Consider the following 13,838-nt stretch of genomic DNA (forward strand, 5'->3'; position numbering starts at 1 on the left):
AGACTGTGGCTTTGCCCTCTTGGTCTGCTGTGTAACTGGTGAGCCCCGCCTCATTTAGCAGCGTTCTTCTACGGCAGGCAGACGCGTCGCTCCAGCAGTGATGGTGTGTGGCTGTTCATGTGCCTCGGTTCTAATTATAGCAGCTAATTACTTGTGTTTGGGCTGCTTTGAGAAAAGCTTTCAAGCCGCCAGGGAAATCTGCCAGACGTGTCAGCAGCTCCAGGTGCACCATCATATCCTAGATAAACCGCATCAAAAGGGAGGAAGAACAAAAAGTACAAGAAGCCGCAATTAGAGGAAATGAGCAGCCTAAAAAAAAAAAAAAGAACGATGAAGAAGAACGACGAGCCCAACAATCCGGGAGAAAAGGCAACGGGCGCTCACAAGAAGAAAAGGCTACCCAGCTGCAGAGCGCCAAGCCCAGGTGGGATGCGCCCCCAAGTTCTGCCTTTATTCACACGACTGGGAAGAGAAGCCTAAATGTCTTCCACAATCTGAGTGACATTTGCTGTGCACCCTTGCGTGTTTTTAAGTAATGTCTGGCTTACTCTCCTGCATACTTTTACTTTGTCTTATCAGTCACGGGTCATAAGGCACACAACCTCAGCTCCTGCCAAGGGCACCAATGTGATCAGGCTGGGCCAGGCAGCCATGTTCTCTTCTATATGATCAGAAATGCAAACGCACACACGCTAGCAACTTGGAATTTTTGTTTTTTATTAATGTTTCACTGCTTAACCTTGAGGTCTTGGTAAGAAATGTTAAAAGACTCCACAGATTGACAACCATCTCAAAGCACAGTGTATAAATATAAAAAAAGTTAAAAGAAATTAAAACTATAAACAAATTTTAAAAATCCCAAGTGGCCACAATTGGTCAGCATTTATTCAAAGAATCAAGTGAGACACCAACAAGGAGAGATTCGAACCAGTGCAGCAGGACCACCAGGCGTGACTAGTGACTTGCCGACTATACTAGTGCTGTGAACTGGACAATAATCCCATCGGAACTGACAAGTCCAAAGGCGACACTGCCAGAGCAAGGCCTGAACCCGATGCCTGCTGCACCCTTGTCTCGCCTTGCCTTCTTTCTGTCACCCTTATGGGACTATGTGACTGTTACAGGTGCTGCCCTGGTGGCTTTGGAGATCATTATGAAGAAGGACTGGGGTGAGTGACAGAACACTATCATTACTCACCAAACCATGACAGACAGACTGACAAAATGAGAGAGGCACTTCACATCCATGTCATTGTTTCTCCATTTGGTTTTGTACTCCTCTGGCATTTCCCCAGGGTACAAAGCTCTGGAAAAACATGGCTTATGCCAAACCAAAACAATACTAGCAACTGAAATGGGAAAACCTGGGAAAACAGAACACAAAGACAAAGAGAAAAGGAGAAGAGAGAGTGTGTGATAGGGAGACGTTCCAAGTATTGTGCTACCCCTTCACACGCAGGAAAGCTACCGGTGAAAGGACATTAAAGAGAGAGATAAGCACAGCGTTAGTAATGCTCCATGGATCCAGTCGCCAGCTCCTCCGTCATTTTTATACCTTCTTGTGATATTGGAAAAGTGCTAAAAAGAGTCTTGAAGAAGTTCAAACACTGAGGAGTATCACAAATGAACAAGGCAACTGTGGGTAGGCTGGGTCCTTGCTACACGGCGCACCCTGCTCCCTGTTATAGGTTGATCATGGCCTCTGCTCCGTCAACAGGGGCCTCCTCTTCTATCTCCCCTTTGGTCAATTTAGAAAGTATCTCCATCCATCTCATCTGGGCAGCCTCATCGTCCGCACTGAAGAGCAGAGTCTGATGGGGGTGGCTCAGTCTGAAAACATTCTTCACCTCGTGTTTTTCTGTTGACACGCCAATCTTGAGGCCTGGGAGTGGAACGGGACGTGGACCACGGCTCTCCTGAAACACAAGACAGGGGCCTGAAAAACATCTAGGGTCTGGCCAGAGGGAGCAGTCTATCAGTCTAGAATGGAATCAATAACTCGGCTGAAATGCCACCCACCGATAATCAGAGAGTCCAGAATCTGTCAACTGTTCCGTAAAAATTCCCGCCATCCCGGCAACCTGTTCCCATCTCACCCTGGGTCTACCATTTCATCCTTTCACCTACAGTATGTATTCATTCCATCATCTCTGTGTCTACCATCTCTCCATTCAATCAACCCACACACTTCATTGAATCATCCAACTTTCAATCTACAGTACTAATTTATCATATCCATTACCCACAATCCATTTATTTTAATCAAATCATCTCATCCAACATTTACTCCATTTTCTAAATCCAGCACAGGGTTGTAAGCAGTAAGAGCCTATCACCGTAACACTGGGTGTCTGGGTGGGAGAGCAGTGCTTTACCGTTCAGCCATTTATCTACTGTACTTGTAAGTCCCCTTATTTTCCTGATTCATTTAATTACACTTCCACCCTACCGTTAGTCAAATTCATCCATTCATCACCCGCCAGCATAGCCACCTTTTTGTCTGTTTCTCCATCTGTTGATCCAGCTAACAAGTTACTGATTCACTCGTCCATCTAAAATTCATCTGTTTGTCCACTACTAATTCACTAAGCTGTTTACACCTTTAGGTTTAGAGGTTAAAGTAGTTATAAATTCATCTATTTTCAGTAATCGACACATTCTTCTGTGGTACACAGACTGGAGTAACTAGACTGTGTACAGGACAGCAGGGACCAGCGAAGGGGTAACACGACATTTTCAAGTCTGCTTAATCCAATTACTACGTGACTTTTTTTCCGGAGGTCTTGTTACATTTTAACAGTCAACATCCTTTAGCGGGAAACCAGAGTATAACCTCTAACTCTGGGAAATGGATCTGTGTGGGTTCTCCTGCTTTGCTTGTGTTTGTCTCTTCCACTCTGTCTTCATCATCCATGTTAAATGCATTCATGTTCAACTTCCTTGTTAAATAACTAGGGGGCTCTGCCCACCCCCGGGTTTGGCTAAACAGATACACAATTTAAAGAGATTGTTACTTTCATGGGAGTTTTTACATACTCTTTTGATTCTATGTTGCATTGCTTATCCGTGATCATAAATATGCACCTGAACGAATTGTGGTTTCTTCGAAATGAAACTTGTTGTAGCTTCAATTGTTCCGAGACCACAGATACTCCTAGCGTATGGTCAGTTATGTAAGAATTTCCGTTTGCTTGTTATAATGTGATCTTTATTATCTTTTTTTTGATATTTTTTGAATTTTCCTATTTTAATAATCTCTAACCTGCTCTGCATGTGTATTGTGCCAACGTTTTTGAATGTCTTTATGAAGTCTTTTATTTCTGTCCCCTATTGGACCTACGAGGTTTTCAATTCCACTTGGTCCGGGTTATTAATACTTTCTTTGTTTTCTGAATTTGCACACAGATTATTATTGTCCTTTTGTGCACTTTTTTTGCCTTCTTTTCTCTCCAACACTTTTGTGTCTCTTTTTAACGCGGTGCTCTTTCTTCTTTGCTTACTGTAGTCAGTGACGTGCCATCTAGAACGTATAAACTTTTTAAGACTTGTGAGCATATGAAGTGTGTCTGCCAAAAGCATTCCAACAACTGAGAGGTTAGATGTCTATGATCTTGTTTTAAACTGTTTGTAAGTCGGGCGTGATTTGCAAAAGTCACCGTCTCACGGGTCTTGGTTGTAAAGTCTAGGCTCACGGGACGTCAAAGTGTCTTTCTGAGAAGATCACGTATCGACCTAAGATTTTTTTTATTATAATAGAGAGATATCTTAGAGCTCATTTGTTGAGTGCATGTGATTAAAAAGGTGTGATTTTGCTACATAGCCATTCATTACCCATCCATCTACTCAGCCTTCTAACCATCAATCCATGATTCTTTCAGCTTTTCATCTACTCAAACATCACTCACTCGCCATCTTTAACCAGCTTCTTTAACAGAAGAAAAAATAAATCACCACGCGCCTGTGGGCAACCTGCCCACCCAGCCAGGAAAACCAAGAGGTTGAATGTGTGCCATTAACCTTAGAGAGGCTGTCAGAATACTGGAGTGTGACCTTTCTTGATTTCCTCACCTGGTTGCTCCATTGTAGATACATCACAAGAGGCTCATTTTTGGTGATGGTGACCCAAACTCTGCTCCAGTTCTTTCCCTTCCCCTCCATAAACTGAAGATGACCACAGACAAGGCAGTTCTCAGCCGCCAAGGAGACCTGTTTCTGGAAACAAAGAGATCACTGGGGCTAGTGGCTGTGTATTGTTCTAGATAGCACACACGGTCATGCTGCACCTTCTTAAGATGTCAGATTTAGGTACAAGCTCTTCAGATCTGGCCTTGACTTAGTCACCATGTGGAGTTTCTACTTTCAAAGGGTACATTCAGGACAAAGCCCAGAAAGCACCTCTCCATGCAGAGCTATGAGAATCTGAAACAAATGACCCAGTCATGTAGCTGAGTGAGAAACTGTGACAACTTTAAAACGTTTCTACATGAAATACTGGGATAACTTAGCTAACCAAATGAGTGAGATGGACTGAATGTTCTTCTTTTGTTTGTCAAGCTCTTTATGTTTTAAGTAATCACTTCCTGGAAATGACAATTATGTATAAAGACTTGTTGGATTAAGGGTGCCCCTAAAAATTAAAAAAAATATAAATTTCAGTGCAATTCCCAAACATAGCATGGATTGTCTCACCTCAAGTAACTTTTTCTGCTGCTCCACTGTTACGTCAGGTCCTGGGCTAGGAGGTACCCCCACTGGTGATGCAAAACAGTCTTTACATACTCGGCTTTGCCGGCTGGCATCCGGAAAAGGCATGAATTCTGAGCACTTGGCACAGATCGCCTGAAGGGACAAGAACAAGGCCATACTGAGAGTAGGTTAGCTTGGTGATCGGGACCTGGCAGGCACCCCAGCATGACAAACTGATTCCATGATGAAAGTTCTGTGAGCCACGTTCTCAGATAGTTTACATTTATATAGCGTATTTCACAGAAAGGTGGTCTGGAAAGTTTCAGAGATTATCAAATGCAGTGCACCCTATCGAAATTACCACTAGACACATAGGCTAAACAGACTATCTGGAATGTTTATTGGGTTTTCTAGGATTACCTCCTCCTTCTCTCCCAGACAGAATGTGACACATGCGACACAACACAAGGAAAGGGAAACGCAAGCAGGGATAACATGCATTTGAAAATAAGGAAAGGAGAGATGACTTGATGCCTTACCGCATTGCAGGCTTTGCAGTGGTGCCTCCGCTTTGTGATGGAGTTGAAGCTCTCATTGCAACTTTTACATGTTTGTTTCTCTTTCTCCTTTTTTATTCTCGAGTGTTTCCTCCAGGAGTCCACCTACAATTATGACGAAACAGAAACACAGGAAGATATGCTCTCTGTTGACATTGTTCCTGACCTTTGTTGCCATAATTTCTCAGTTTCTTCTTCTAGTTCTCCTAGTAAGGATAAGTGTTTATTGCACATAATTCTTCTTGACCCTTAAGGCCCTGTCACACTACACAGTTTTTCCAGTGATTTTCAGTTGCAGATGTCAATTACGTAATTTTAGCGAGTTGAAGGAAATTCCCAAGTGCTTCTAGTGAATGCCAGCAGCACAGCTTGACATTCCCAGAGACTCAGAAAGACAAGGAGTAAGATTCGTCCCGACAGGGGAGGGGTAGACTCCTTGTGTGTGAGTGCTGAAAACCAATAAGTGTTTACCCAGAAGTACAATGCATCCACAAGGAAGCAGGGGGAGCATGTGTGTTGGAATTCATAAACAGAACAGAGGCTTGTCTGTCTGATGTCTCATGTTTTACACACCATGACAGAAAACAAAAGAAAATAAAAGGGCCAAAGTTGTGGCTGAAGTCCCTAAACCAGGAAAGCATTAGTACTACAGCACTGGCATGGTCAGGCAGCAGCACATTGTTGGCTGTCATAAAAACAGGGGAGCTCACAATACTTGGGAAATGTGAAACTGCGGGAAAGTTGTCATTGAGTCCGGTGATTTCTCATTTCCTGCACCTTCTACTTGTGTAAATTTGCCATCTTTAGCAATTGCAGTAATCATGTTTGACATCCCCTCTGACTACAAGTCATGTAGTGTGACACCAGCTTTAATCAGAACTGGGCTGACAATTGGAAAATGCAGTTAGCGGTGCATGCAGGAACTTATGTAAAGCAAACTTTGGAAAAGCTTTAGGTTTTATTTTGACATAATATTCTCCTTACACGTGCATCACGAAGACGCAATCAAAAGACACACGAAACATTAGGTCGCACTGTATATGTACCATGCTACAAAAAGGGAAGCTGGGCACAGATGAGCAACCAAGTGCATCCCTGCACCAAAGGCCACAAGGCATTGTGAAACACTTACCATCTCTCTTGCACCAGCACTCAATGTTTCCAGAAATGATGATGTGTCAGTATGGAGGATGCAACTTGTCATGCAAAGCAAATGCATCCAGAAAGCTGACTGATTACAGTTAATCATGCAAAGCGTGCAGGTGGCAAGAGGATACAGCCACCATAAAACTGGCAACAGGGTAACCAAAATTGTTACACAAGACCTTCAGGATGGAGAGAGAGAGAGAGAAAGACCCCCCCACACACACACTGGTGTCATGAGAGGTCTAGCACATATGGGTGTGAGAAACCAAAGTATGCTAAGAGGTAAGATGTCCTGCATGTACGTGTGTTGAATGTCTTTGGAGGGGCAAAATGAAGAGCCACTAGCATGAGAGAGAACGAGAGAGAGATGGATTTGTAACAGAACCATGCTGTTATTAGCCCTGGATAGTAGATGGCTAGGTGATGCAGCATGTGAGAGGAATGCTACAGCCTCTGTTGAGTTGAGAGAATGAGTGTTGTGCCACAGAAGAGAAAAGGCAGAATGAATAGACAGGGACCAGACGATGAGATGTTGTTAGTTTTTCTAGCCAAGTTCAAAACCGTTTCACAATCCCATCTTTCACAAAGCAAGTCAAAGTTCTTAAGTCAGAACCAGAAAATCAAATCAAAATAAACAAATGCACTTGCAAAATTCGTAGGTTTTATATATGATTGCCTGCTAAGCACAAAGTGCATGGCGTGACCTTTATGCTGTCATGGTCCTAACACCATGCAACATGTAAATGCGTACCTGGCAAGGTTGTGGTGATACCAACAAAATAGTGGTTCCCCCAAAAAAGGCAAAATAGCTTCTTGAAAGATGTGAATATATTATATTTAAAAAATTTAAAAATACAATTTCTATAAAAAATTGAACATCAGAAATTGAGTATTAGTATTCAAAAACCTCAGCAGGACAAAGAAAAGCCAAGAATACCACCCAATAACATTAGCAAAAAATAAAAATGAAACAATCGTCACAGTGAGAGAGATAATGAAGCCTCAGAGGGTAAGTAGGAAAAAGTAGGAGAAAGCACACGGCCCCAAACCAAGAATAATTTATCCTGGCTGGGATGCCCCAGTTATGGAAGGATAGGGGAGGGCAGCTTATCAGGGACACTGCCTCCCTCAGGACGATAGATGGCAGCTTCCCTGGACTGCAGTGGTGCCCCAGATGCCCACAGGACACTACGGGACTTGGAGTTCGGCAACACAGCCCTGCTGGGTACTGTGGGTGCTGCCAGGAGACAATGCAGGGAGTCCCTACTGTGTAGATAGCCCGGAAGTACTCCAAAGTCACAGGGACGGAAGCACAGATGTACTTCCGGGTCACGGACTATATAAAGGACTTGGTGGAGACCCAGCAAGCAAGCCGGAGTTGGGAGGGAGTGTGATGGAGCTTGCTGGGAGGTGGAGGAGTGTATTGTGTTTAAGTATTGTGAATTTATTTGTGTTTAATGTGGCTGGGGTGCTTGGAGGCACTATATCAGGAAAAAGAAGAAATTAAATTACTTCTTAGCGCTCTTAACTTGTGTCCAGTGTGTTGTCTGTTGGGGAAAAGGGGAGCAATAGTGCCACCAAGCGTCCACACATTTACAACCTGTATCAGGACCAAAATCATTTCCGGGGCATGGCTCAATGTAACACTATGAATGACCTTAGAGCCGCCGCCTAGTTGAGAGAAATATTGGCCGGGAGGCTCAGATTATAGGAGAAATAGATTAGCATTGAGACAGAAAGAGACAGGAGTCAAGGAAGAAAGCATGGGGGTCAACTTTTCAGGGGGGCAAGTGAGTGAGGTGCCCCACTGGGTGCAGAGCAATTTAAGTCCTTTAGAGTTAGGCCCACCATGAAAGAAGAGTTTTGCTTGTCTTCCGTACTTTGTGTTCCCACTGTGTTCATCCCACCCCTGATTACTGAATAGAGACACCATTTTTGTTCAGCCTCTGATCTCCTTTGTGTTATTCTGAGTGTCAATAGCAGCAATGGACGTCCGCTCCCATCCCCTCCATTTCTAATTAAATAAATAACAATTACTCACAACCTGTGCTGGTGAAGATCTATCAAAAATGCTGAATACAAGTGGCAAAGTGCTCACTTTAAAACCCAATGTTTATTTATTTTAAGAAGCAAGTTGTTAATATATTTGTCCTATTTTGGAATCTGACCATGTGTGTTGTTACCATTTAGTGAAGACAATCACATGCTTTCATAAAATGTACTGTGAAAAAAAAGATGCCAACTTGGGTTAGCAATTAGAATGAAAAACACACAAGTACCAGTGTGAAAGCACCTTATGGGAAATTCAGCCTTACAACAGACAAATAAACCTGATGGCCCAATCCAGATCTTGTTGATCCAGCAGAATTCTTTTGGGTTAGCAGTAAATCACATCCTTGAGGACACCAGTGGAAATTAAGAAATTGCAGGGATGCTAGTTCAAGATGGGAACCCAGAAACATCAAACCAGTTTTGATAAATGCTAAAATGGCCATCATCCGTATGACCAATGTGCCAACCCCTGCCAAAAATGTGTCTGTCAAAAATATATTCAATAGGGTGAAAACATTTTGGATAATTTAAACGTTAAGATTATACTGTTGTAGTAGTTACAAGTGACAGTTTAATACATTTAGCTATGAAATATCCTGCTTCTCTACAGTAAATTGTTTATATGGTATTAATGCTTTACCAACCCTGTGCCACTCTTGATCAGCTTTTGATGTTTGATGATTGGAACTTCCAATACCTAGCATGAAATCTTTATAGGTGAATACATACCCCTGCCACAGTGTTGCTTCCTTCTGCTTGGTCCAATGAAAAACTTCCTGAAACATTCTGGAAAGAAAAAGCAAAACTTTGAGTGGTGCATCATGGCGATTGGGTTGATGTCGTTTCGCCTTCTTGTGTTCTTACTGCAGAGTTCAATTTAAAAAAACAGCTTCTGCAGCTTAATTTATTTACCTATATACTCCCGCGCATAAGTCGATGCTTGATTTTACCATATAATTTCCGGTATGTTATAATGTCGGCTGTATAAGTCGAATGCGGAAAATTCACGCTATTGGTCCAAGAGATTATGATATGCTAACGGCCACTGAGAGAGTAACCACGGAGCACACTGCCTTTTTGTTCTATGTATTGTGCCTACGTGACCACATGGTAATAACCGAACTATTCCAAAGCGACATTTACACTGTGTTGTATTTTTCTGTATCTCACACCCTTATCTACGATGGAGCGTTCAATCAGAAGAAAATATGAAGCTGGTTTTAAATTAAAAGTCGTTGAAGTGGCAAAAGAAATTGGTAACTGCACTGTTGCAACAAAATTCAATGTGTCTGCGAAACTGGTGCGAGATCAGAGGAAGCAAGAAGATGTAAAAAAAAAATAATAATAAATTAAGTGTCTCATTTTTGAACGGGTGTATAAGTCAGGTCTGATTTTATGATTGATTTTTCGTGTTTTAAGACCCGATTTATATGCGAGTATATAAGGTACATTAATTAAGCTAAGAAATGTAAGACATCCTCCACAGGGGAAATGCAGCAACTGGAGCAGAAAAAGAAAATTGGAGTGTTTTCGCACAGAACTTCAGGTACCAAATGTGGAAAGTGCCAGTTGCTCAGAACAGTTAGCATGAGAAGGCTGAAGTGATGTTTACCACTTCTGGTATTGTAGCTGCTTCCTGAGCTTACCACCAGTCTGTTATGACATATTCAGGTTAGGTTTCCTCCAACCTAGCAGCTTAACAGTTGTGTGATGTAATAAGTAATCAATGTGTCACTGTGATTTATACTTTAGATAGTGTTATATCCTGTATTTTTGCCACATACATTTACACACGTATTTAACTTACATTTATACAGTAGACATTGTCACACACACACCTTTCTGGCACAATGTTGGAGGATCTGTTCATGTGGGTGACAGCTTTAGGTGGGGCACAGTTACTAACCTCTCTTCCTCGTCCAGCCCTGGAGTGGAGGAGCCCTCCAAACACTAGCGATGACAGAGTAGTGGCCTAGCAGAAGGCCCACCCTTTCTGTCACCATGCTCTCTAAGAAATGACCAGAAGTCGGTGTTTATTCATTGCACCACAGCTTCTAGAGACAGACTGACTGTAGAAACATATAAAACGGTAGCTGAAATGATCCCAGAACATCTTTATTTTATTTTTAATTTTGTTTTTAAGTCTATTGTTGCTATTAAACGGGAATCTGTGAGGACACCAACACTTCATTTTGTATTGTTCTTTTCTTTTGACAACATATTTATATAAAAGATCTTCAGATTGTGCTATGAACATTTAGGGACTTTGAGAATATATTGCAACAATCTTACACTGTCACAGGATACAACTTAATTATTTCTAGTGTGGTACACAATTTAGTATTATGGATTGACGCAGATGATCAAGGCGTAAGTGCAGAAGTAAAAACATTTGAGTCTTACAAAATGATTTTTCCTTTTTTCAGTTCTTGCATCAGATGTATTGAAGGACCTCCAACTCATCACTCTTTTAGGCAGCAGGACGGAAGCCAGGACATACCAGCCAATTAGGATGCTGACGCACCCAGCAGGACACGCTGCTCACACGCTATAAGCCAAGCTTATTGGTACGTGTTAGCTGAGGCAGCTAAAATGAATATCATCAGTGTAGAATGGAGGTTTGATTAAAACAGCCAACCAAAGAAAAAATCAGTCGTATAGCTGTCCTTGTCCATTGTGGTTAACAAGAAAGGAGACGACCTACATTATCTTGGCATACATATTTACAACATTTAGCGTAGAGTACTTGCAATGTATCAACCACAACTGATGCACCATTATCAAAGGACAAACTAAAGTGACATTAATAAACACAACTTATGCAACATTTTTGGTGGAGCAGTCTGACTTGGCAGATATGAAGCCAATAGAAATGTTATGAGATCCTCCACAATCAAGACATGTGAGTGAGAGGTGCAGAACTTGACAGTGGCAGTTATGGATCAAACCACATCATCATCAGAGAGAAACAGAAGTGTGCCATGTCAACCCCAATTTCAGAGAGAACTGTCACAAAGCTTCTTTTTAATCTACAACTGCCCTCTATAAAAATGGCAACTATGAGCTTTTTGCAACCCACTTGAGATGAACACTTGAAGGGAGGTGACAGCAGTCACACTTCACTGCTTAAGAAACTGTGAGTTTTCAGAACTGAAGCTCCAATCACAGGCTGCAAAATACGTTTTCTTACTGACTGCCGAGCAGATGTAGTCACTACCCTGTGGGGATTCACAATATTTAACTGCAAACCCACATACTGAATGAGATTCCTTTAAATGTCTTCTCTTCAGCCGCATTTCAAAGAGGGTGCCCGACGTTCCTATTCTACAAGAAAATATTGGGAAGGTGGAAGTGGGATAAATATTTTTAGAAAGCTGATAGAAAAAGTTGAAAGACAAATCAGCTCTGCACAGATATCTACTTTTACAATGTAAACAGAAACAAACTAGACATCAAGAAAGAGCTGGACATTAAGGACAAGATTACAAACTTGCCAGTATGTTAAATTTACAGAGTAGCTATTAGAAGGGCCCTTTATGGTATCTTTTTTGAACTAAGTATTATAAACAATACTTGAATAAGATAATAAAAACAGAACTATCTCCTTTTTGTGATTAAACTTCTGAGTGCTGCCCTGTTAGAATTTATCAAGCTATCTGGCTTTTGGTCCTTCTCTTCCCCAAAAGACACAGTTTAAGAGTCATAGCCTTGCTTCTGTTCCTTTTGGGCTTGTTCTGGTGGTGAAATGCTCTCACGTGCACTGACAGCTGTTTATTTCAAGAAGACTTGATATCTGAGTGTTTTGTTATTCAGTTGTCTATTTCAAGGCATGTATGGAAAAAATATGCAATTAATGAAAAGTTCAGAGATAAAAGAATCCAGATTTCAGGAAGCATAAGTCCCCAGTAAAATATTACCTCATGGTAACCTGTGGCTCACTATGCCTTACAGCTTGTTTAGAAAATAAATTGTGCAAGGTGCCAATACTCAGTTTTACTATGGCAGTCACACAGAACAACAGGTATGTTTGAGGTATGCAAGATGGCTAAATGTGCTTAGAAACTATTAGTTTAGAAACTTATGAGCACCACCCTGCTCTCAAGCACACATGATGGACATTTTATGTGAGGTGAGCTACAGCCACACTCATTGTTCCCATCAAGTGGCTGCAGCCTTAATGAGCCACATCCTTTTTCTTATAGTAACATGCCTGCTTCAAGTAGTCAAGGACCATCATTTTTGTAGGGTTATGGCTAGAATTTTACTCTCATGTTCAGTGACTTTCCAACCCACCTTACAAGGAGGCAGCAAACTGTGAGAGAATAAGTTTAGGGTTATGTACCATTCATCTTAAAGAAATAGTATAAGGAACGTGAATTTCCCCTTGGGATTAATAAAGTATCTATCTATCTATCTATCTATCTATCTATCTATCTATCTATCTATCTATCTATCTATCTATCTATCTATCTATCTATCTATCTATCTATCTATCTATCTATCGAGTTAATAAATGTCAGAAACCCATTTAGGCCTATCAGGAAACCAGATAAAGATCAAGTGAACAACAAAGACAAAGATGAAATGCACAAAATGTACAGTTGTTATGTACACAGAAATTCAAAGGTTGGTGGTTCAAACCAAAGAATATAAGAAGAACCAGAATGTATCAAAATAGACTTTTACTTTATATGGATCATTTGTGTGTAAACCAACAAACGTTATGTAAATTCAGTTTCTTATAAAATAGACCTACACCTTTAATATTTGACCATTCTGACGTTCGCGTTGTGAAAAGATGCTCCCTGTTCAAGCATTAGCTGACGAGTAATAAATGACACGGATGGACAAACTTTGCGCCTGCCTGATTACTGATTAAACAAATTTACCAGACTTGCTTGCTAATTAAGATGTTGATTTCTACCACAAAACCCATATTAGAACATTACACAAATGTAGACAAGAACAGGCCATTCATCCCAACAAAGTTCAACAGTCCCATCCACTTTATTCTTCTTTATTATTAAGTCCTACTGTCTACCGCACTACTTTGTAACATATTCCATGTGTCTATGAAGGTTTTCTTCACACGGAGAACCTTTTGGTGAAATTTACCCTTAACAAATTTCCAACTGTGTCCTGTTCTTGATGAGCTAATTTAAAAGTAACAGTCCCCACTGTACTAATTCCCTTCATAATTTTAAACACACCAGCCATGTCATCTCTTAGTCTGCTTCTGCTTAAACTGTCAGATGAATACAAGAAGGAAAACCAAGAATAGTGAAAAAAATAGGTAAGGATCTTATAGCTAAAGTCTTCTGGGAAGTGCCTTGTAGCTTCCTCTAAACCTAATAGAGGTGCCGAAAGACAGGGAATGGGAAAATATTCAGAATACTA

At 41.2% G+C, this 13,838-nt stretch overlaps 1 protein-coding gene across 5 annotated transcripts in view; it reads right to left on the reverse strand.

Moving 5' to 3' along the window:
* Positions 1 to 695: 695 nt before the first annotated feature.
* Positions 696 to 13,838, reverse strand: part of fgd (faciogenital dysplasia) — a 110,431-nt gene continuing 97,288 nt past the window's right edge. For 4 of the 5 annotated variants that reach the window (XM_039770975.1, XM_039770977.1, XM_039770979.1 and 1 more), the window contains 5 exons: positions 9,171 to 9,227; positions 5,226 to 5,348; positions 4,690 to 4,839; positions 4,069 to 4,212; positions 696 to 1,916 (listed from right to left, as the gene is read on the reverse strand). In XM_039770975.1, the coding sequence (XP_039626909.1) occupies positions 1,683 to 1,916; positions 4,069 to 4,212; positions 4,690 to 4,839; positions 5,226 to 5,348; positions 9,171 to 9,227 (708 nt within the window). In that variant the 3' untranslated portion in view covers positions 696 to 1,682. The remainder of the gene's footprint in view (positions 1,917 to 4,068; positions 4,213 to 4,689; positions 4,840 to 5,225; positions 5,349 to 9,170; positions 9,228 to 13,838) is intronic. The other variant, XM_039770976.1, reaches the window with a different exon arrangement.

Source organism: Polypterus senegalus, chromosome 12 (genome assembly GCF_016835505.1).
Source record: "Polypterus senegalus isolate Bchr_013 chromosome 12, ASM1683550v1, whole genome shotgun sequence".
In the NCBI taxonomy this organism is placed as follows: domain Eukaryota; kingdom Metazoa; phylum Chordata; class Cladistia; order Polypteriformes; family Polypteridae; genus Polypterus; species Polypterus senegalus.